Source organism: Ailuropoda melanoleuca, chromosome X (assembly GCF_002007445.2).
Source record: "Ailuropoda melanoleuca isolate Jingjing chromosome X, ASM200744v2, whole genome shotgun sequence".
NCBI classification, from domain to species: Eukaryota; Metazoa; Chordata; class Mammalia; order Carnivora; family Ursidae; genus Ailuropoda; species Ailuropoda melanoleuca.
This window is the reverse complement of record NC_048238.1, coordinates 75241754-75264162: the sequence shown is the minus strand read 5'-3', so window position 1 is coordinate 75264162 and position 22409 is coordinate 75241754. Positions and strand designations below refer to the sequence as shown.

Sequence of the window (22409 nt, the reverse complement as noted above, 5' to 3'; positions counted from 1 at the left end):
GAAAGGGAAGAAATCTGTCTACTCTCAGCCCTGACACAAACATAAAGTGTGATTTCAAGAGAATATAATATTGGGATATCCCAAGAGGCAGTTGAGAGAGAGTTGTGGGTCTGATGGATAGCAAATACAACTTTGATTGGAAACAGGGAAGGAGGAGTTATATATATAGAAAGAGGAATATGGCCAGTTGGTTTCCAAACTACAGTAGAAGCCCTGTCCCTTGATGACAACACGTGATATATCCCCAAAGACTAGAAGCTCTGCCACTGGAAACTACACTTAGGGGCCAGACATTATGAGCTTTTCCCCCAGCTTTTTGGAAGAAAGAAGTGTGACTCTGTATGAGTTATTTTCCTCACCATATGGAAAACAGGGAAGATATTGTTCTTGGAATAATATTGTCAGAAGTCTTTAATAAGTATTGGTAAGTTCAGTTATTAGAAACAAGAGCATAATTTATTTTGTTGCAGAGAGAGGCATTTCATATTTAATTATTTATGGATATGAGAGACTTGCTATAAAATGATATAAAAATGATATAAAACTGAGCTCACTAAAATCTAGCCAAGAAATATTTTTAAAAGGTTGCCCTGAGGCAGAATGTTTTACCTGGAGGACCTGGAAGACCTGGCAGACCAGGTTGACCCGGAGGCCCTGAAACACCAGTTCCAATACAGTTGAAGCAGGTGTCACCTTTGTCACCTAGAGAAAAGCATATTGAGAAATAAATTTTACTCAAAGGGGTATATCTCTTTCAGATAGGTTCTAAAGAAGTTAGCACCAAGGGACAAAATTCCTACCCAACAGTGTAGTTTAGAAGAGCCTATATTAGAATAAACTCATTTGATAAATATTTGCCAAGTGCCTATTATTTGCCAAGTACTGGTTCCAGGTGTCTATGATATACTGGTAAACAAAACAGACAAAACAAAACAGGCAAAACAAACAAAAGAGGCAAAAATTAATTTTGTTCACATTCTACCAGTGGAAAAGGATAATAAACAATGAAGGTAACAAATTATTAACATATATATATATATATATATATATATATATATATGATTGATAGATAGATATCAAAGGTGTTATGTTTATAGAAAAAATACACCTGGGTAAATGCAATTGGACATGCTAGGGATAAGTGGCAGGTTATAATAATAGGGTGGTCAAATGTGATGATGATATATGATAAAAAAAAAAGGATGTGGCATGTGCCTAATGAATGTAGAGGTACTCTAGGAAGAAAGAATAGCCATTTTTGGCCTATTCAAGAAACATCAAGGAGACCAGATTGCTGGAGTAGAGAGAGGAAGGGGAAGCAGGTCAGACAGTTCACAGGTTATAATGAGTGGCATATCATAAAATGTCACATAGGCCACCATAAAGCCTGGTTAAGAACTGGTTAGATTCTGGGTATATTTGAAAGTAGAGCTCATGGGATTTTCTCACAGATCATACATGGAATACAAAAGAAAAAGAGAATCAAAGATGATTCCAAGGTTTTTAGCCCAAGCAACCAAAAGGCTAGGGTCACCTGCATTTAAAAAAGGGAAAACATAAGTGGTCAAATTATGGGGGAGGAGGTAGCAGAAATCAGGACTTTAACTTAATCAAGATGTCAAGTTCAAAATGTTGAGTAGACAGTTGGATATACTAATCTAGAGGAAAAGACTTATATCTGGACAGGAGACATAAAATTGAAAGTCACTGGCAAATAGGTGGTATTTAAAGTAATGACAGTGCTGAATGAGTTCAAATATAGAAGAGGAACAAGGACTAAAATATTCAGGGCATTTCAAAGTTAAATGTTGGGTAGATAAATTTAAAATACATATGGAAATCCAAATTAAGCCAAGACATACTATAAAGCTACAATAATTTAGATAGTCGAGCATTGGTGGAAGGAGAAACAAACAGAACAATGAACAAAATAGAGAGGTCAGAAATAGACTCATACATATTAGTGTCATAAGATTTACAACAAAAGTGCTAATGCAATTCATTGGAGAAATGATGGTCTTTTGTATACAATACTGAGTTAACTGGATACCCATATGGGAAAAAACTTTGATGCTTGCTTCAAACTATACACAAAAATTACTTGAAGATAGATGAAAGATCAAAATGTAAGTCAAAACGATAAAGCTTCTAGAAGAAAACACACAGAAATATCATCAGGTTCTTGGGATAAGCAAAAATTTCTAAAACAGAACATAAATAACACTAAACCATAAAAGAGGACATTAATGATTGGATTTCTTTTAATTAATAACTTATGCTAAAAAATACCATGAGTAAAAAACCAAGTCACAGAATGGGAGAAGATAGCTATGATACATATATACAACAACCTAATTAAAAATAGGAAAAAGGCACTTTACAAAAAGAATATACAAACTATAAGAAAAGAGGCTCAGCATCAATAAGCCATCTGGTAACAGGAAACTAAATCCACTTTGGAAAAACTGTTTGGTGATCTATGGAAACAAAACCTGCCCCTACACCTATAACCCAGCAATTCCATTCCCAGGTATATACATAGCAGAAATGAATGCTTATGTCCTACAAAATATATGTATAAGAATGTTCACGGCAGCTTTACTTATACTAGCCCTAGACCAAATGTCCATTAACATTAGAATGAATATTTAGGTATATTCATACAATGAATACCAAAGAGCAGAGAAAAATATTACTACAAACAAAAATATAGTTATCCTACAGACATAATATTGAGCAAAAGAATCAGACACAAAAATCATACAGTATGGGCTCCATTGTATGATTCCATTTATATATGGAATTCCATTTACAAAAAGTTCAAGAATAGGCAAACTAATGTATGATAGAGGATAAAATAGTGGTTACCTTTGGGAGTGCTGACTAGGGGGCAAAAGAGTCTTCTAGAGTCCTGGAAAAGTTCTACATTTTTCATGGGAGATTATATAGATACACTGATATGCATATAAAGAGAATGAGATATAGAGAGACAAATATACAGAAAGGGATATATATAGACATAACTATCTCTATCACTACCTCTATATCTAATATATATAATAATCCAAGGAGGTATGAAGAAAATCAGGACAAGTGAGGAAAGTGTTTAAAAATGGAAAAATAAGAGTAAAAAATGAACTGAGACTTGATACTTGGATTAGTAGGGTATAGGCTGCTGGTGACTTGGACAAAAATAGCATCTATGGAGTGATGGATTTAGGGGAATAAAATTGTGATTGGAATGAAGAGTATCCAGAGATAGTGAGTAGAAAATTCTGGAGGAGTTTTGCTGCAATGGGAGCAGAGGCCGAGAGCGGGATCTGGCAGCGGAAGTGGGATAATGATAAGGTATTTTTTAGATGGGTGAAAAAAGGTATATTTGTATGTTGCCAGGAGTGATCCATAAAAGGGAAAAATTGACAATGTGGGAGAGCCAGGAATTTCTGGAATGAAATCCTTGGGAAAACAAGAGGAAATGGAATCTATTGTACAAATAGAAGAATTGGCTTTATATAGGAGCAGTGATAGTAATAGGCAGGAAGGCAGAATATATGTGCACAGATGCAAGTAGGTGGGTAAATGTGGTAGTTGTAATCTGTGAAAATTCTTTTATTGCTTCAGTTGGTCAGTGAAAGAGAAAGCAGGTCAGACTCTTAACATGAGGATGGAAGAGGAGGTGTTAAAAATTTGAGGAGGGAAGAGAAGGCATAGGCTCAGAAGATGTGGTGATTTGGAATTACTAAAACTAGGCTTCTGTTCCAAGTGAGTACAATGAAGTGAGAGGAGAGTGAAGAAGGCAAGGGTTTATACATGGAATTGTTTACAATGATTGATCTCAGCATTTAAAGGTTAAGAGGGAAGAAAGGACATCAAAAGGTTAAGGGAGAGTCAAAGTTCATAGGTATCAGTGAAGCTGAAGTAATACTGGAGTCAGGTTATTATAGGTAGGGAGCTAGAAAGGATACAGCAGTCAGAAAATGGGATTCATGAAATCAAGATTATGGAAGTGTGCACTACTGGTGATGAGATGGTCTTGGGAGGAAGACCATGACAGTGAGTGACTGAGGTAGAGTGGAGGATATAGGGCATTGGCTGAAGATCTGGAAGAATGAAGGAATGATTATGGGGGTCAAACCTTTCACTCCTTGTTCTCCTTGGAGTCCTCTATCACCTGGAGATCCCGGAGGGCCTGGAGGGCCTGCTTCACATATCTCATCACCTGAGACAAGATAAAGAATAACAGACTAATTGTGAAATATCTAGAAGACTAAACAAAAAGAAAGCTTGACAGGTTAGAAAAAAAGATCTATTTTCAGTTACTTCTCTGCAGTAATACAACTACCTATAAGCAAAAGGAAGATATAATATTGGTGATAATTTGAAGAGAAAATTTAAACATCAAAGAATCACCAAAAATCAAAAGTAGAGGAAGCAGTAGAATAATGCCAACCTTCAGCTAGATTCACTTACAATGAAAACAAAACAAAACAAAACCCACAGAATTTAGGAGAAAAGTATAGCCTACTAGGAGGGATGTGAGGGCCAGGAGGGCCAGGAGGCCCTGGAAGTCCAGGAGCCCCAGGCTGTCCATCAAGTCCAGGAGATCCAGGAATAGAAATTCCAGGTGGACCTTCATCACCTTTCTGGCCCCTTTCTCCAGGAAAGCCAGGGGGGCCAGGAGGACCTGTAACTGCAGTTCCTAAGATAAAAAAAAATTAAAGTGATTGAAATTATTTTAGAGGTATTACTTTAGTTCTCAATGAGACATAAATAATGATAAGATCTTCCTTTAATATATAATGCCAGTTATGTTCTTACTTTTTCTATGAGAATCGACATCTGGAAAAGCATGAAAAAGCTTTAAATAATGTAAGTACCAGTCTGAATGTAAGAAAGAATAATTAAAGGTAGCTTTACTACTTTTGGAAATGTACTAATAACCCTCTACCTGCTCTTCTTTGATGCTATTATCTTTTTTTTTATGTTATGATCTTTGAATCTAAGAAATACTAGAAAGACATTAGCAAGAGAAAAAGAGGCATCTCAAAGTTTTCATGCAAACATGGCTCTACTTCTGGACATTCTTCTGCACTATCTATTCCTGTACCATAAACACATCTTTTTATAATAAAAATAATCATTATAATTATAAATGATTTGAATAATGTTTTCAAAACTGCTAAGGAAAATATACCCATCTTTGTTCTTTTTAAAAACCATCTTTATAATGATGTACTGTAAGTGGGCTAATTGAATTTAAATTAAAAAAAAAAGAAAATGCTTCTACCTTTATGAAAGATGTTAGTTGAAAAAATAAATAAAAACCATCTTTACTAGACTTAGAAATTTATCTTCTGAATGCATATTAGAATCAGTTTGTCAGTTTCATTTTTAAAAAATACTGGAATTTTGAATGAGATTAATTTGAATTTAAAGATTAAATTTTGGTAGAATCACCTGCTTATAATACTGAGTTCTCATATCAAGAAATTAAGTATATCTCTCCACTTATTTATTAATTTTACATTATTTAATGATATCTTATAGAATTCTGAAAAAAGGTCTTATCTTTTGTTTGGTTTATTCATGGGTTAATTTGATTACTACTGTGAATTTTATTGCTATCACTATTGTTAACCGGATTTCTTTCTCATATGTTTAATTTTTTACTGCTGGTGAACAGAAAGGCAAATTATTTAAGGATTGCAACTATCATATTTGGCCACCTTGCAAACATTCTAAGTTCTGGTAATTTGTCATTTGATTCTTTTAGGCTTTCTAGGTAGATTATAATAGGGTTTGTGAAAAACTAATATTTGCAGTTTTGTTCCATCCTTACAACTCTTTTTTCTTCCAGACCTAGTGTACTGGCTGGTCTCTCCAGTGTAAGGACAAAAGGTATAGGCAACTCTGAGTATGTGTATCTTATTTTTGACTTGAATGAGAATGTTCCTGATGTTTTACCACAAAAGTATGACATTTACTGTATAGTACTGTACTTCCTATATGAAGCAGATAGCTTCATCAAGTTCCCTTTTAACTTAGTTTGATAACTTTTTTACCTTTTAAAAATTGAATGGGCACTGGATTTTATTGACTGTTTTCTTTGTAACTTTTGGCCTAGTCTCTTTTAATCTGTCAATGTAGTCAATTACGTAATGTTGAACCATCCTTGCAATCTTAGGGTAAAATCTAGTTGGTCATATCATCATATTATTTAATATACTACTGAATTGATTTGCTAATATTTTATTTAGGATTGTTGTTTCTACATTCATAAATGAGACTGAATTATTTCTAGTGCTATCTCCTTGGTGGTTTGCTATCAATGTTATTAAATAAAATGTCCTTTTTTAAAAAAACCATGTTCTGAAAAAGCTTGTAAAATATCAGAATTACTTGCCCAACAACTTAGTAGAATTCATCCACAAAATTATATAACCAACCATAAAATGTTTTTTCATGGAAATCCTTAACATTTCCAAATCTTCCATGGCAATTAATCTTAGTTTTTTTTTACTTTCTCAGGAAAATTTTAGTAATTTGTGTTTTTTGTTTCATGAGGAATGCATATTTCATTTAGAATTTCCAATAGATTGATAGAATTTTATAGTTTTCTTGTAAGTTAAAAAATTAACTGTATTTATGGTAATAATATTTTCTTTATTGATATTAATTGTGCCTTCTCTTGCTTTTCTCTTGATCATATTTTATTCTTATTTTTACCTTTATCAAGTTCTTCCTTCTACTTTGCTTATGCTTATTTCAGTTCTTATTTTTTCAAATTAGCTCATTTATTTTTAGTATCTTTAATTTTGTGATAAATTAAGGATACCACTTTGGCTATGTTTAATAAGTTTTGATACAAGGTTGATTTGCATTTAGTCATTTCCATTTGTTTCTTTCTTACCTCCAAAGTTATTTACATATGTGCAGATTTTTTGGGGGGGCACCTGGGTAGCTCAGTCAGTTAAGTGTCCAAATCTTGGTTTCAACTCAGGTTGTGATCTCATGGGTAGTGGGATCCAGCCGCACACCAGTCTCCTGCTCAGTGGTGAGTCTGCTCCAGTCTGCTCTAAGATTTTCTCCTTCTGTCCCTCCCCCTACTTGTGCCCCTGTGTCTGTGTGTGTGCGTGCACCTCCTCTCTCTGTCTCTCAACAATAAATAGATAAATCTTTAAAAAAATATAAAAGATTTTTTCTGATCTAGTAGAGTCGATTTTTGTAATTGTTTCACTAAGTTTGAAAAGAATGTATATTCTCTGCTGCATACAGCTTTTCCTTCTCCCACATATGCAGTCTGACTGTATTGCTCAAATCATTTATATCCTGATTTATTTTTCACCTCCTTAATATGTCAGGGATTTACCAATTTATCCCTTGTAGTTTATCAATTTTTACTTTATATATTCAAAGCTGTATTTTTAGATGTATAAAGTTTCATGATTTGTCTATATCTGTCCATATGAAATGTCTCTCTTTTTAATGTACTTCTTGAATTGAATTCTATTTCATACTATATTAGAACTGTCAAACCAGGTTTCTTTTAGATAGCACTTGCCTAATATCTTTCAACTGCTTTAAAATTTTTTATGTCCTTTTACTTTATTTTTTTTAGTAGGTAAAATGAACCGTTATTTTTAAAAATTACTTTTTTTATTACATGCATATCTTTTTTTATAATAATATTTTTTATCATATTATGTTAGTCACCATACAGTACATCCTTGGTTTTTGATGTAAAGTTCCATGACTCATTAGTGCATATGTCCTTTTACTTTAAATAGGCCTATTATGCACAGTATATATTTTTATTTCAATTTTATTTTAGTTTTTGTCTTTTAATCAGTACTTAGGCCTTTCACATTTATTGGAGTTACTGGTTTATTTTTCACTTCTTGTCATCTTATATTTTATTTTTTATTTACCAAAGTTTTTCTGTGTCTGTTTTGTCCCAATTCTAACTTGTATTATGTGGATCCAGACTTTTGGTCATTTTCTTTTCTCAAAGGTATGTAAGTCATGCATTTTATTTATTTTCTTCTCCAGTGGTTACTACTAAAATTTTGACCTCTGTACTTAAACTTACATTTTTCTAAAAACTTATAGAGTTAGAAATATTAGTATTCTTGGGGCGCCTGGGTGGCACAGCAGTTAAGCGTCTGCCTTCGGCTCAGGGCGCGATCCCAGCGTTATGGGATCGAGCCCCACATCGGGCTCCTCTGCTATGAGCCTGCTTCTTCCTCTCCCACTCCCCCTGCTTGTGTTCCCTCTCTCACTGGCTGTCTCTATCTCTGTCAAATAAATAAAAATAAAATCTTAAAAAAAAAAGAAATATTAGTATTCTCTCTCTCTAATAAGACCAAAAAAATTGTATGATTGACTTCCCCCTCTTCTCTCTGTATCCCTACATCCTATGATAATAACGTGTATAATTATAGTTCCACAAAATATCTTTCCCAACCATTGGTTCTTGTATCTTACCCATTCCCACCCCCAAGTTCATCCTGAATTCACTTCCTTCTTCTTAGACTAAACCCTCCAGTAACTATTTTAGAGAAGTTCTGGAGGTGCTAAACTTTCTAAGTATCCTATCTTCACACTACGATAACAGTTTGATGTAATACAGAATCCCAAATTCATAGTTATTTTTCTTCATCACTTTGAAAATGCCCCAATATCTTCCTCTGACTCTCATTGCTTTGTAGGTGGTCTGCCTTTTCCCTCAGAGAGTTTTTAAGAGGTTCTTTTTATCCTTAAATTCTAAAATGTCCCTACAATATGTCATTATGTATTTTGTATTATTATTATTATCTTACTCTTGCTTGGTAATTCATACACCATTTCATAGGGACTCATGTTTTCTTTCAATAAATAGAAGTTCTGTCATTAATTTTAAAAATATTGCCTGTTGTCCCATTCTTTCCTCTCTGAACTCCTTCATGGTAAATTTTGGAACTTCTAGGTTTATCCTTTATGTCTCTTAATTTTTCTTTCATGTGATATAATTCTATAACTTTTTTGCTTCATCCTAGGAGAATTCCTTATCCGAATTTTCTAGACATAGTATTGTTTAGTCTACTATCTTGAAATTAGAAATTCAAAGTGTATACTTAGAATGAAATGGGACCCACATTTATTCTTTCTCCTTGGGAGATCACTGAGTGTCACTCGTCTCATCATGTTAATATTTCATTAGTCAAATTTTTGAAGGGTAGGGAACAATAATTTATTAAACATATATGTTTTCCAGGTGCTATGCCAGATGCCTTTTCATATTTTACATAAATCCATACTATCTCTTCATTTTAGAGAACATCCAAATAAACATGCTAGACAAGGGTGGTGGTACTCGGTCTTTGACCAAATTAGAAATGCTCTACTGTATTGTGTATCTTCAATAAGGGAACTATATAATGCTCAGTACTGAGCCACCAAATTTTATTGCAGTGCAAAATCACTGTGGGGATTTCTTTTTTTTTTTTTTAAAGATTTTATTTATTTATTTGACAGAGATAGAGACAGCCAGCGAGAGAGGGAACACAAGCAGGGGGAGTGGGAGAGGAAGAAGCAGGCTCACAGCAGAGGAGCCTGATGTGGGGCTCGATCCCATAACGCCGGGATCACGCCCTGAGCCGAAGGCAGACGCTTAACCGCTGTGCCACCCAGGCGCCCCTACTGTGGGGATTTCTAAGTAGATATTTCTGGAATTCTAAGTGGATAGTGCCATTTACTATTTTAATACAGGAAATCTTATAAAACTAGGCATTATTAGAATAGCATTCCCTTCCATAGCAGCATGAAAAATGTAACGGTTATTTTTTGGATTACAGAAAGATTGGGTGCAATTTATTAATAATAAAAGGTAGAAATGGTATTTTTAGGGTAAAAGAGAACTATCCAATGGACTTGGCTTTTTTTTTTAAAAGTACAGGGGAGAAATTTGGTGAGAAAGGCTATAGTAACAGTTGAGAAGTTTCTGTCAATTAAAAAATACTCATGTCTTCTACTTCCATGTTCATCCTGGAACTAGTATGATAATACTGGACATGTGGATTAGTAAAGATGCTATAAACACAAGAATATTAAGTACAGTCTCTTTTACCTGGAGGTCCTGGAAGACCAGGTGGACCTTGTATTCCAGGAAATCCTCGTTCTCCTTTTTCTCCAGGCAAGCCAGGTAACCCAATGTTTCCTTTTTCTCCTACAGTTACACCGGTCTCAGGCCTAGGAATCACCTTTATTATGAAAGAAAAAAATAAAGGAACTCAAAGAGGAAGAGGCCTGTTCTAAAAATAACCTAGCAGCTACATATGAACACTGCCATCATTTTCACAAAGCCCTTGAATGCAAAATCATCAAGACTACTACACAGATTGAGTCACATTCCATATCACTCCTATCCTTCAACTGATTAGAAACTGTAATAATAATAATAATAATAATAATAATAATAGTAGTAATAATAATACCACCCTCCTGAGCCCCAGGCTTACAGAGCTAGAATTATTTTTGATATCTCTTATTACATTCAATTCATTCCAGTTACCTAAGCCTGATAATTCTTTACTGAAAATGTCTCTAATTTGCCTCCTTATTTCCTGTTGCCAAAGCTACTATGCCCATCTCACACTTGGACTAACAGAAGCACCTCAGAGCTTCTCCCCTTCAATCCAAATCTACTGCTAGGATATACTTCCTCAAAAATCAATTTCTCTGTGTTAGCTATCCTATTTAAGGACTCAAAATTGCCCAGTACTTCTTACTATGTCTGATGCTACTTTTCACCCTGGAATCTGTCAAATCTCTTCTCACTTCCAATACCTCTCTCACCTATTTCATCTCCTGTTATTTCTAGCAGTGTAGTTTTAGGAGAGTGTGGTCTGTCTGATTATAACCACTTCATGCATCTTGTACATTCTTGCTTTTCGCTCTGAATATGCCATTTCAGATATATATAATGCCTTCTCCCAATCTTTCCCTTTATCAACCCACATTTCTTTCTTCCTCTAAAACAAAATAAACTCATCTCTTTCAGGAGGGCTTTATTGATTAGAATCACTAACTTTTCTCTTGGTCTCCTTAGAATTTCAGTGTCTAAAGAATTTCATGTTAAATAATTGAAATATAAAGAAACTGATCTTATAGAGCTATAATGATAATTAAGCTTTAGATTTAAGAGACTGCTGGACTTAAGTACAAATCAACACCTACTAGCAAAGTGCAATACTTCATCCTAGTTCTATTGGATAAAAGAAATATTCAGACAAAAGGAGACTGAAAGTTGTGGGACCTAGAATGGAGATGATAGTTCAAAAGGGAAAGTGGGCTGCTGGGTAGGACTGCATTCTCAAAATTTCCATTTCTTCTGATATTTATAAAAACGTTATAATCTCATTTTACAAAGGAGCTACTTCTCAGAGAACTAAAATTCTGACTTTAAAATGAAGTGAATAAAAATTGTCTAAGATCTTTAAGTATATCTTCATTAGATTTGTTAAGTACTAAGTAGCAATATCTGAGACGATGGACAGAAAGAATTAATGTTATTCAAACGTCTGAACATGTAGACCTTATGACACTTGCACCTTTGCAGATTCAGTGCAGTATAAAACCAAGTGTCTTACCAAATTTCAATCAAAGGAAAGTCAGTATGTCAAACTGTAGCAATGATATTTTATTCTTACTGAGATTGGAAATATATTTGACCTAAATTTCATGGTGAATGCAAACATGACAAAATCTGTAAACCCCCTAATTATTCTTTCATAGAGCAGTTTCCTACATTTGATTAAAAGCCCCTAGAAAGCACATACCCAAGGAAAAAAGAGGTGTGAATCAGACAATTACAAATTGAGAAAACCTATTAAGACCAAATCCAGCTTTCCAGAGCTCTGCAGGGGAAAGGGCCAATCCCTTGTTTCCCAAGTTTCTTTTATTGAACCGTTACAAGCAACACTTGCACCACCTGCTGGTTATTTGAGAAATAATTTGGCAATAATGATGCAAAACAACCCAGTGCCATAATTTTGGATCTTTACTATGGAGAAGTAATATAAAGGCAAAACAATACAAAGACTTTGAGGTCATCATTGCTGAGGTTTTTAGATGTAGACTTTTAAGTCAGTAAAAGTTACTAATGACTTGAAATTTTGTGTTCTATGAGGAAAAGGTACAGAGGATATTAAGGCAGAAAAATAAAAATCCATTCATAAATTTGATAAATGAAGACTAAGAAAAAACTTACAAGTCCAGGAGGCCCAGTTGGGCCAATGTCACCTTTTTGGCCCTGTTTAATACAAGTGTAAAGTAGATTAGTAAAAATCACATGAAAACATCGATTTCCTTAAAAACATAGCAGATAACTAAGTTTCATAAAGACCCAGGAGTCCATAATAAAATATCTCAAAGAGAAACACAACTTGAGGTAATGAGATGGTACTGAAATAAGCCTAGGAAGACCCATGATATTGTCTCAGATTTACTAGCTATATGATTTTGATCAAATCAATTAATTTATCTGCTTTATTATATGGACCAGACTTCCAAGGTATGCCTAGATCCAACATCCTTTGATTTTAAGATTCCTATTTTCTAGCAAAGTATAAATATTCTATAAAGAAGATACTGAAAAAAAATTGGCGCCACAAGAATCAGTTAAAACCATTATATTTTTTACATTAAGCCATGTTTCTTTTCATAAAACTTGTCGAGAGCATAAATTCAGTGTTATTTCCATTAGTGACAGATATTTTAGAGCTGATGGACTTAACTATAATCAGGAACAGCTAATTAATTATAATTGCTTTTGTGAGTTTCCTCTTAGAAACTAATGAAAGACAAATTCAGAGACAAAATGGTTACTCTAAACCAGTAGCTACAACAGCATGAAAAACACAGCATGCAACTGTTATTCTACTGGCCGAGACCCAAGGATAGAGGTCTCTCTCAGCCCTCTATTCTTGTTCTAGACTTGTTCATAGGAACTCTTCATCTATCTAAAAGCTTCATTTAGTTTAAAGATTTACTCGATCCTATCACTTTACTTACTACTTGAAAAAAAAAATCCTGTTCTCTATTTATTATCTTCCTTTATTCTGGCTGTGCCTCTTAGTCCAAGCTTGAAGTTGGATCTAGTTTAGAGATAACCACCATTAAAACATGCGCCCTCTGGGTACTTTCAAGTTTGTAAAACCTTTTCCTCCTTGCCTGCAAAACAAAGCTTTTCAGTATTGGTTTTCATATAAAGCAATTAGAGATCACGGAGATTGGAAAACTGGATATTTTGTGGTCTGCTATAAATAAGGGAAATGTGTGCTTCATACATTCTTTCAAAGCCACTTTTTTTTTCATAGTCACTTTTAAAATAGATAACTAAATAAATGACTTCCAGTCAGGCCATATAGCCAAACAAGAGGGAAAAAAAAGTGACAAAGAATTAGCCACAGACTTTCAGACAATAACCGCACAGAGAATGGAAATGTTTAGTGGAGACATTCTAAATTCACAGCTACAAGCCTTTTTAGCATGAGGACCTCGCTAAAATAGTGCCGAATCCACTTTCTAGAGAACAAAAGTTTTGCCAATACATGCTCAAAATGAAGGCACCAACTTTTCACAAAGGAAATGCTAAAGTCAAACAATTCTTCGTGGATTTTCACCACATAGATTGTGATTTAGGACAATGAATGAAAATTTAGAGGAAATGATACAAAAGAAAAAGGAGCAACACCAAAAGATGAATAAAAAAGGTATGTTTTGAATACAAAAGCTAGTTATTAAGAACTTTTTTCATTTAGAACTCAACCTTGGAAGAAAAAAGGATTATGTTAAGTAGAATAAAACCAGTCACTTCAAAGTATTAAAATTCTTACCTTTTCTCCATCCCTTCCTGGTTCACCAGGGTAACCAGGATTACCAGGCAAACCCTTTAAAATATAGAGATCAGGGTGACATCAGAAAAATGGTGGAGTAAGGATGTTCAAACACAACAAAGAACATTGGCAAAAATGGTCACAGTCAACTTTTTTAGAACATTAGAAATTAACCAAAGGCTTGTAGCAATCCAGGAAGTATTTGTTGGGGAAAAAAATGACTTAATCTTGGTAAGAACACAGAGCTTTGTAGCATTTTAATTTGCTCTACTCCCATCAACCTTCCTCACCCACATGGTAACCTTGAAAACCAACAGCTCACAGTCAAGGTGAAAACCAGCAGTCTGGGAGCAAATGCAAGTGAAAGAACCGGGATGGAGCTTCTTCAAAGACCCACTCCCAAAGAGTTGTCATTATTTGACCTGTCTGGTGACTATCTTTATTTGACCTGACTTGAGTTCTCCCAGTGAAAACAGAGAACAGCTTTTTCCCTGAAGATATCTGTCAAAAACAATCAGAGGCAATTATTGACCATCATGGCTGCCTAAATCATGAAACAAAGACCAACTGTTCCCCAAAAAGCCAGGAGCTAAGGTCCTGAATTTACCTCCCCTTAAACCATTCTTGTTAATTTGTGATTCTAGAGTTTACAAATTGAGGACTGCTTGTTTAGCAAAATCAACTGGCAACCAATTTATCTGATTTTAATACTTCCAACTTCCAAGCTTGTTAAGAATTATCCCTTCTTCAGAGTGGTCTCCAAAATTTCATCAAATTTTCTGTCCTTGAAAACCTCTTTTAACATCTACTGTGCATACGATACTGAGACTGCTTGAAATAATGTTCCTAGACTCGCATGTTTTTATGTTCCTTTTTATTTTGTAGTAATTAGAATGATCTGTCAAAACTTTTATTGAAAAACTTATGTTCACACAAAATACTGTATGTGAATGTTTTAAGCAGTTTTATTCATAATGGCCAAAACCAGAAACATCCAATTTGGATGTTTCTGGAGTGGATAAATGGATAAACAAACCTTGGTACATCCCTACAAATACTACTCAGCAATAAAAGGAATGAACTATTGACATATAGTACAATGTATTATGCTGTGTGAAAGAATTCTGATTCAAAAAGCTATATACAATATGACTCCATTTAAATGACATTCTGGAATAAGGAATATCATAGGGATAGAGAACAGATCAATTGCTTCCAGGAGCTCTGGATGGTAGGGAGGGGAGACGATGACTACAAAAGAACATTGGGGGAACTTTTGAGGGTGATGGAACTGTTTTTTATTTTAAAGCTGATTATACACTGTATGTGTTTGCCAAAACACACAAAACCGTATACTGAAAATGGTTCATTTTACTGTATACAAGTTATATCTCAATAAATCTGACTTAAAAATCTGAACTTTGTTTTTTAACAAAGAAATTTTAAATTCATATTCAAAAGAGAAAGTATAATTTCCATTTATAGTAACTATTTCCAAACCCAAGCCTGTTTACCATCCTGCTTCTCTACAACCACATACAAATGTTGCTATTTTGGGGGATGGGGTGAAGGGAAAGGGCTTTATCTACTCACTGGAATTCCTGGTTGGCCATTCTCTCCATCTTTGCCCGGTTTACCCTATAAGATTCAAAGAAATGCAAGAACATAAATTTGTTATTTGGGAAGTATGAGATTAAAGAATGTAACAAGCTTTATTCCTGCCTTGGACTATTAAGTAGACTTTTCAGACTTCAATATTATAAGAAATAAATAAATAAATATGACATTTTGAGACAAAGAAAGTGGGATTTAAGAAATTACACACACACACACACACACACACAAACACACATTTAAAATCTTTTGCAAAGAGAATTCATAGTCATAACACTTACTCTTTTGCCAGGCTCTCCTTGCTCACCCTTCTCACCTTTCACACCACCTGGAGGACCCTGTACACACAAAAGTAGTTTTATTCTGGTTCATGGAATGCTACATATCAATACCAATTTACATTAAATGACGCTAAAGAATTTTAGGTGACTTACTGGAGGACCACGTATCCCTGGAGGTCCAGGAGGCCCTCGGTCACCAGGAAGTCCCTACACAGTAGTAGGGGAAAGGAAAGCAACATTAATACTAGAGCTAGCTAAAAACACTTTTAACAAGCTGAACTACAGACTCAGGCAGTATAACCAAAGATAACAGGATGTTTCTAATTCAAAGTTGAAATCTGCTAGGCAAAAGAACCAAGATCCATCTTTGCTTACTTCAGTTCATTTCTAATGTATGTACAAGCTGAGTTTTGAGGTAAATAAAAAGACAACACTTAAAATGAAATTATTAATGATACATTTTATAAAAAGCAAAAACTAGGAGATATAGGTGCTATATAACACATATACATTTTGGCAGAGAATTAAATGACCCAATCCATATTGATGGTAGAGTACAATTTGTCCTTTATACTTTCTTATCACCATTTAAGTGAAACAACAATGTACACGCTTTGTTCAAGGGTGGGTCACTATGCTATAAAAAATATGTATGATCTCATCTACTCTAGTAGAAGCAAGGTATCAGACAATTATTTCTAAACACAACAAGGGTTTATAGAGTAATACCATCTTTCTCTTTGTATATCAGTGAAATGTAGAGAAGAGAGGCATCTAAGACAATGACCATCGACCTTACCATGACCTAATTTCATACATGAATGCATTATTCATAATAGCCAAAAATGTAAACAATCCAAATGTCGATCAACTGATAAATGGATAAACAATATGTAGAATATTCACATTTGGGAACATTATTCAGCCATACAAAGAAATGAAGTACTGATAGATGCTACAATATGGAAGAACCTGAAAACCTACTAAGTAGAAGAAACCAGACACAGACCACCATATAGTGTATGATTCTATTTATATGACGTGATCAGAGTAGGCAAATCTACAGAGCCAAAAAGTGTATTAGTAGTTGCCTAGGGCTGAGAGTTTGGGGAGAAATGAAGAGTGACAACAAACAGGTATGGGGTTTTGGAGGGTGGCTGATGAGAATGTTCTAAAATTACACTGTAATCATGGTTTCACTACCCTGTGAATATACAAAAAAAAAATGGAATTGTATACTTTAAATGGGTGAATTGTATGGTATGTAAATTATATCTCAATAAAAGCCCCTCAAAATTTAATTATCTCGAATCCTTGTTATTTTTAAAATACCTTCACATATAATTATATTCCAGCTTATAATGCATTTTAATGGAATGCCTCTTTTATAGCAAAATGTTCATTGATTTCCTCTCTACATACTCACCTGATCTCCTTTCTGAAACTCTACATCAATTGGTCTTTTCTGTTCACTGATCTGCCCAGGTGGCCCAGGGGGGCCCTGAAGACCTTGCTCACCCTGTTTGCAAGATTCAATAAGAAAGTAATATTTCATAATTTACATAGACAATAATATAAAATGTAAGCTAAGTCAGTTGCAAGAAGCAGAAAGACGAGCTCAAATGGTGAGAAAAGGAGAAAACTGAGGGCTGAATAATCAACATTTTTCTTTACTCACCTTTTCACCCTTGGGTCCCTGGAAATTTAAGCCCATATTCCCCTGAAGAGAGAGGTTTTAGTTTAAAATCTCATTGACACTAACAGAAAGAATTCACACCAAATAAAAAATGTAAAGAAAAAGAAAATCACCTTTGGTCCTGGAAGTCCTGGTGGACCAGGAGGGCCCTAAGAATAGAAGACACAGAAAAGGAAAAAAGGGATATATTAGTAAGTTTACTAAAAATTATTTGGTTTCAAAATAATTATTTGGTTTTATAAAAAACAAGGACTGAAAAAGCCCTTGAAAATACTATATTCCCATTTTTTTCTCACATTTAAATTGATTTTAACAAACTAGATGAATGTGAAGACTTCCTGTGACAGCATACAAGTGCACAGGGGAAGAAAAACAAGGATATATGCGGGCAGAGGGGTAACACCGGTACTAAAAATCAATATAAAAGTTAATCTCAACCAACATATCAAATTTCTCATATCAGAATTATAGATAAATAATTCAGGTGTCATAAGGCAATTAACTCTCTAGTTCTAAAAAGCATGTGTTTACTTTCTTAGTTCAGTTTTATTTTTATGTGACCTGACTTTGGAATGTTTCAAGGCTTGAAAAGTTAAATAAGCATTTGTTTGCCCAAGTATATTACCTTTTTGATCTCAGTGGATCTATCCATTTACATATTGTACCTGGTGGAATTTTTAAGACTTTGCTTCACCTGTTGAATCAGGGTTAATTGAAGGAACATTCAGAAGTGCAGAGCGAATCAGTTATAGAGTCACAAGAGTTGAGGACATTCAAGATGTAACAACACAACTAGGTTATACTGATGTTATAACAACAGAGTTAGGAAAAAGTGCCATAGTCCGAGTCTCATGCTTTGCAGGATGTCTACAACTAAAATAGACTAAACAAAGGGGTTTTCTAATCCTTTTGTAGATATTTCCAGGAAAGCAGAAATCACAATCTTTTCTGGTAGATTCTTTTAGTATTTACCAAATGTTATTTCCTTCATTCAAGAATAGAGGACCAATTGTCACAAGCAAAATTGTGCAGTCTATAAAGGTATAATGAAAACTGTCACTTAAATATATGGTAGATGAGAGATAGAGTGGCACATGAGAAATTACTTTGACTGAAGTACAATTTTCCTGCCCTTTTAAGAGGCAAAGCTCTAAGTCCAAAACATGACTTGAATGAAATCTAAGTATTTCAGGGGCAAAAATACTCAGAATTTAATTACAGTAGAAAATATGAGTGGCCATAGAGGTAGTAAAGTAAGAGAACTAGCTGCATAGTCAAGCTCTTTAGAAGTTTTTGGTTCTTTTCTGGGGTACACAAATCCTTATTCCATTGCAGAGTGATTCACTACCCTCGGCAATCCTACTGTTTTGTCACAGGCCTCTCAGAAATGAGAGCCAATATTTTTTTCTGAATACCCGTTTTTGTTCCTCTTAAACGAAACTGCAATATGAAGAAACACATTTCATCAAGTGACTACAGAATTGCCCTAGAAGACTTAATGCAATGGCTAGAATTAAGTTCAACATGGATATATCAATAGGTAACCAACAAAATATTTTATTTTAAATCTTTCCTTTTATGTACCTCATTTTTCCCCATCTATAAAATGAAGCTATTACTTAGCACATATATAGGGGCACCTGGGTGGCTCAGTCCAGTAAGCATCTGCCTTTGGCTCAGGTCATGATCCTGGACTCCCGGGATTGAGCCCTGGGTCGGCTCCCTGCTTAGTGGGAAGTCTGCTTCTCCCTCTCTCTCTGCCCCTCCTCCACTTGTGCACACACGCTCTCTCTCTCTCAAGTAAATACTAATTTTTAAAAAATAAAAATAGGGGCGCCTTGGTGGCTCAGTTGGTTAAGCGTCTGCCTTTGGCTCAGGTTATGATCCCAGTGTCCTGGGATGGAGACCCACATCGGGCTCCTTGCTCACTGGGGAGCTTGCTTCTCCCCCTCCCTATCCCTCTGCCATTCCTCCTGCTTGTGCTCTCTCTCTTTCTCTCTCTCTGTCAAATAGGTAAATAAAGTCTTAAAAATAAAATAAAATAAAATAAAATAAAATAAAATAAAATAAAATAAAATAAAATAAAATAAATAGATTGTAAACATTGAAAATGCATTATACGCAACTAATGAATCGTCGAACTTTACATCGGAAACCGGGGACTGACTGGTGACTAACATAATATAATAAAAAAAATTAAAATAAATTAAAAAAAGAAAATGCATTATACTTTCAAGTAGTAGAAATAATATTACTATTCCTGAGAGGAATTGTTTTTTTAAATAGGAGAAACAAAATTACTCAAGCAAGCTTACCATCAAACCTGGTGGTCCTGGGGGACCAATTGGCCCTGGTAAACCAGTGGGACCAGCTGGGCCCTGTTATAAAAGAAGTGAAGAAAAGGATTTAAAAAAAAAAAACTTCTCAACTATATCATGCAAAGAACTAAATGAATGAAATTTTAAGTAACTGCCAGAATTTGGTTATATAGTTCTACAATTCTGCAGTATTATAAGCAGAATTTTAAAATGTATAAGAATAAAAGGAGTAAGTAACTGTAAAGAAATTCAACTAAAAAGAATGGCTACAGCTTTTAGAAAACTTATGTTTTATAGCAGTAGATAACAAATGTAGGACAAACACATAGTAAGGAAGCTTTACAAAATAAAGTGATAAAGATGGGCATTTAGTGGGTTTTTATGCTAGAAATGGGAAGGGAAGGACTAGCAGTTTCCAGGTGGCTTCTCTATTTTAAAGTAAAAAATAACTATGTATTTACCCAAAGAAAATGAAAACACTAATTTGAAAATGTATATGCACCCTTATGTTTATTGCAGCCTTATTTACAATAGCCAAGATATGGAAGTAACCCAAGAGTCCATCCATAGATGAATGGATAAAGAAGATGTGGTGTGTACACACACACACACACACACACACTGGAATACTACCCAGCCATAAAAAAAGAATGAAATCTTGCCATTTGCAATATGGATAGATCTAGAGGGTATAGTGCTAAGTCAAATAAGTCAGTCAGAGAAAAATAAATACCATAGGATTTCAGTCATATGTGAAATTTAAATTAACACTACCTCAAAAAATAATGATATACTATATGTTGGCTAATTGAACATAATAATTTAAAAAATTAAATTAAATTTTAAAGAAGAATTTAATTTAATCAAAACAGACAGATTAAAGAGAAATAAAAAAAGAACAGATTCTTAAATAAAGAGAACAAACTAGTGGTGCCAGAGGGGAGACAGATGGGGGAGATGGGTGAAATAAGTGAAAAGGATTAAGAATACACTTATTGTGATGAACACTGAATAATGTACAGAATTGTGGAATCATTATATTGTACACCTGGAACTAATATAACATTTTATGTTAATTATACCAGAGTCAAAAATTTTTAAAAATTTTAAAGGATGCAAAAAAATTAATTAAATTAAATAAATAAGATTAAAGACAAAGAAGGAAGTGAGAATATCTGGGACAACAGATAAAGGAATGATGCAACTTTTGTGGAACTCAATTTGGCATCTTAAAAAGCTGAAAATTTGACTTCAGTGAAATCCAGCAACTCTATATCTAGGTATAAATCCTGGATTATTTTGTAATTAAAAAAATTCCCAAACAACCAAATATTCAATAATAGGAGATCAGAGAAATAAATTGTAGTATGTGTACACACTGGAATGTTACATGGAAGTGAAACTGAATGAACTACAGTCACATGGAGGCATCTTAGCATATCAAGTGGAAAAAGTTTAGAAAACTATATAAATGTTATATTATTTTAAAAGCAAAATTAAACACTCTTGTTTAGAGGTATATGTATTTATAACAAAACTATCTTTAAGAAGCAATAGAAAACTCAAAATGGTACTTATATCTTGGTAGAATGCACAAGGATGTGACTGCCAAGGAAACCCCAGGTTGATTCAAAATTATTTGAAATGTTCTAGTTCTTAAATGTTATTTTGGATTCATATGTGTTCATTTGGTAGTTAATGCTTCATAACATACATATATCTTGCATGTATTTGGCTGCATTTTCAAATATTACATAACAAAAAATTATAAGGGATAAAGGGCAAGATTGACGGTACTTAAGATCACATGGATGGGTGTTGTCAAGCATGGAATGAGTTAGTAGTTAATGAAAAATTTTCCCAACATTGTATCTTAGTAATCAAATATTAGAAAGTACTGATTTTTTTTTGGCAAAGAGATCAACTTTATGAAATATAAACCTCAAGAAATTGACTACCTGATCTATACTCAAAAGATATTGCTGTCTCCATGCATGTTATCTATAGGTTAACATAACTTTTTTCTTAAGATTGTACTTGAAGTTCACCATGCATAAATTTTATTCCTTCAGCCTTCAAAATATGTTCAGTTATGCATAACTAACAGTGTTACAAATGATGTCTTCTAATATCTTAGATGGGAGACCTACAATTTTTTTAACCAGACCATTTACAATTATCATGACTACTCCTACCACCTACTGATCCTCACAGCACAAGAATAAGAATACAGAAGTGTATTTCCGCTGCCAAATCCCAAAACAAAAATTTCCATGGAAACTGGATAGAAAGTTGAAAGAACAAAGCAGTCCTTTACAAAATTCTCCCTGGTCCAGATTGCTTTTATTTCCAGGTATGAAGTACATGCAGTGTCTATCAAACTTCAGATAATTTCTGTAACTAAAATAGAGGGAATTAAAAGCTGAAGAGAAAAATGTGATGCTGTGATTTGATTTAATTAATATAGTAAAGATGAAAATCACTGGATCCTTACTTGTATTCCAGGAGGACCTGGATATCCTGGATTACCCTTTGGTCCTGGCAGTGATGACATAATTATACTGCCTGGTTCTCCCTGAAAGAAATCATCAGTGGAAGTTGTAAGTAACAGTTATGACACACAAAA

General features: G+C 34.1%; 1 protein-coding gene across 4 annotated transcripts in view; it reads right to left on the bottom strand.

Moving 5' to 3' along the window:
• The window catches only part of COL4A5 (collagen type IV alpha 5 chain), a 224592-nt gene that overhangs the window by 79640 nt on the left and 122543 nt on the right, over positions 1-22409 (bottom strand). For all 4 annotated transcript variants that reach the window (XM_034650010.1, XM_002925583.4, XM_034650009.1 and 1 more), the window contains 14 exons: positions 22278-22358; positions 19781-19843; positions 17579-17614; positions 17448-17489; positions 17196-17288; positions 15923-15976; positions 15770-15826; positions 15468-15512; positions 13875-13928; positions 12248-12289; positions 10106-10238; positions 4526-4699; positions 4136-4219; positions 610-702 (listed from right to left, as the gene is read on the bottom strand). In XM_034650010.1, the coding sequence (XP_034505901.1) occupies positions 610-702; positions 4136-4219; positions 4526-4699; positions 10106-10238; positions 12248-12289; positions 13875-13928; positions 15468-15512; positions 15770-15826; positions 15923-15976; positions 17196-17288; positions 17448-17489; positions 17579-17614; positions 19781-19843; positions 22278-22358 (1051 nt within the window). The remainder of the gene's footprint in view (positions 1-609; positions 703-4135; positions 4220-4525; positions 4700-10105; positions 10239-12247; positions 12290-13874; positions 13929-15467; positions 15513-15769; positions 15827-15922; positions 15977-17195; positions 17289-17447; positions 17490-17578; positions 17615-19780; positions 19844-22277; positions 22359-22409) is intronic.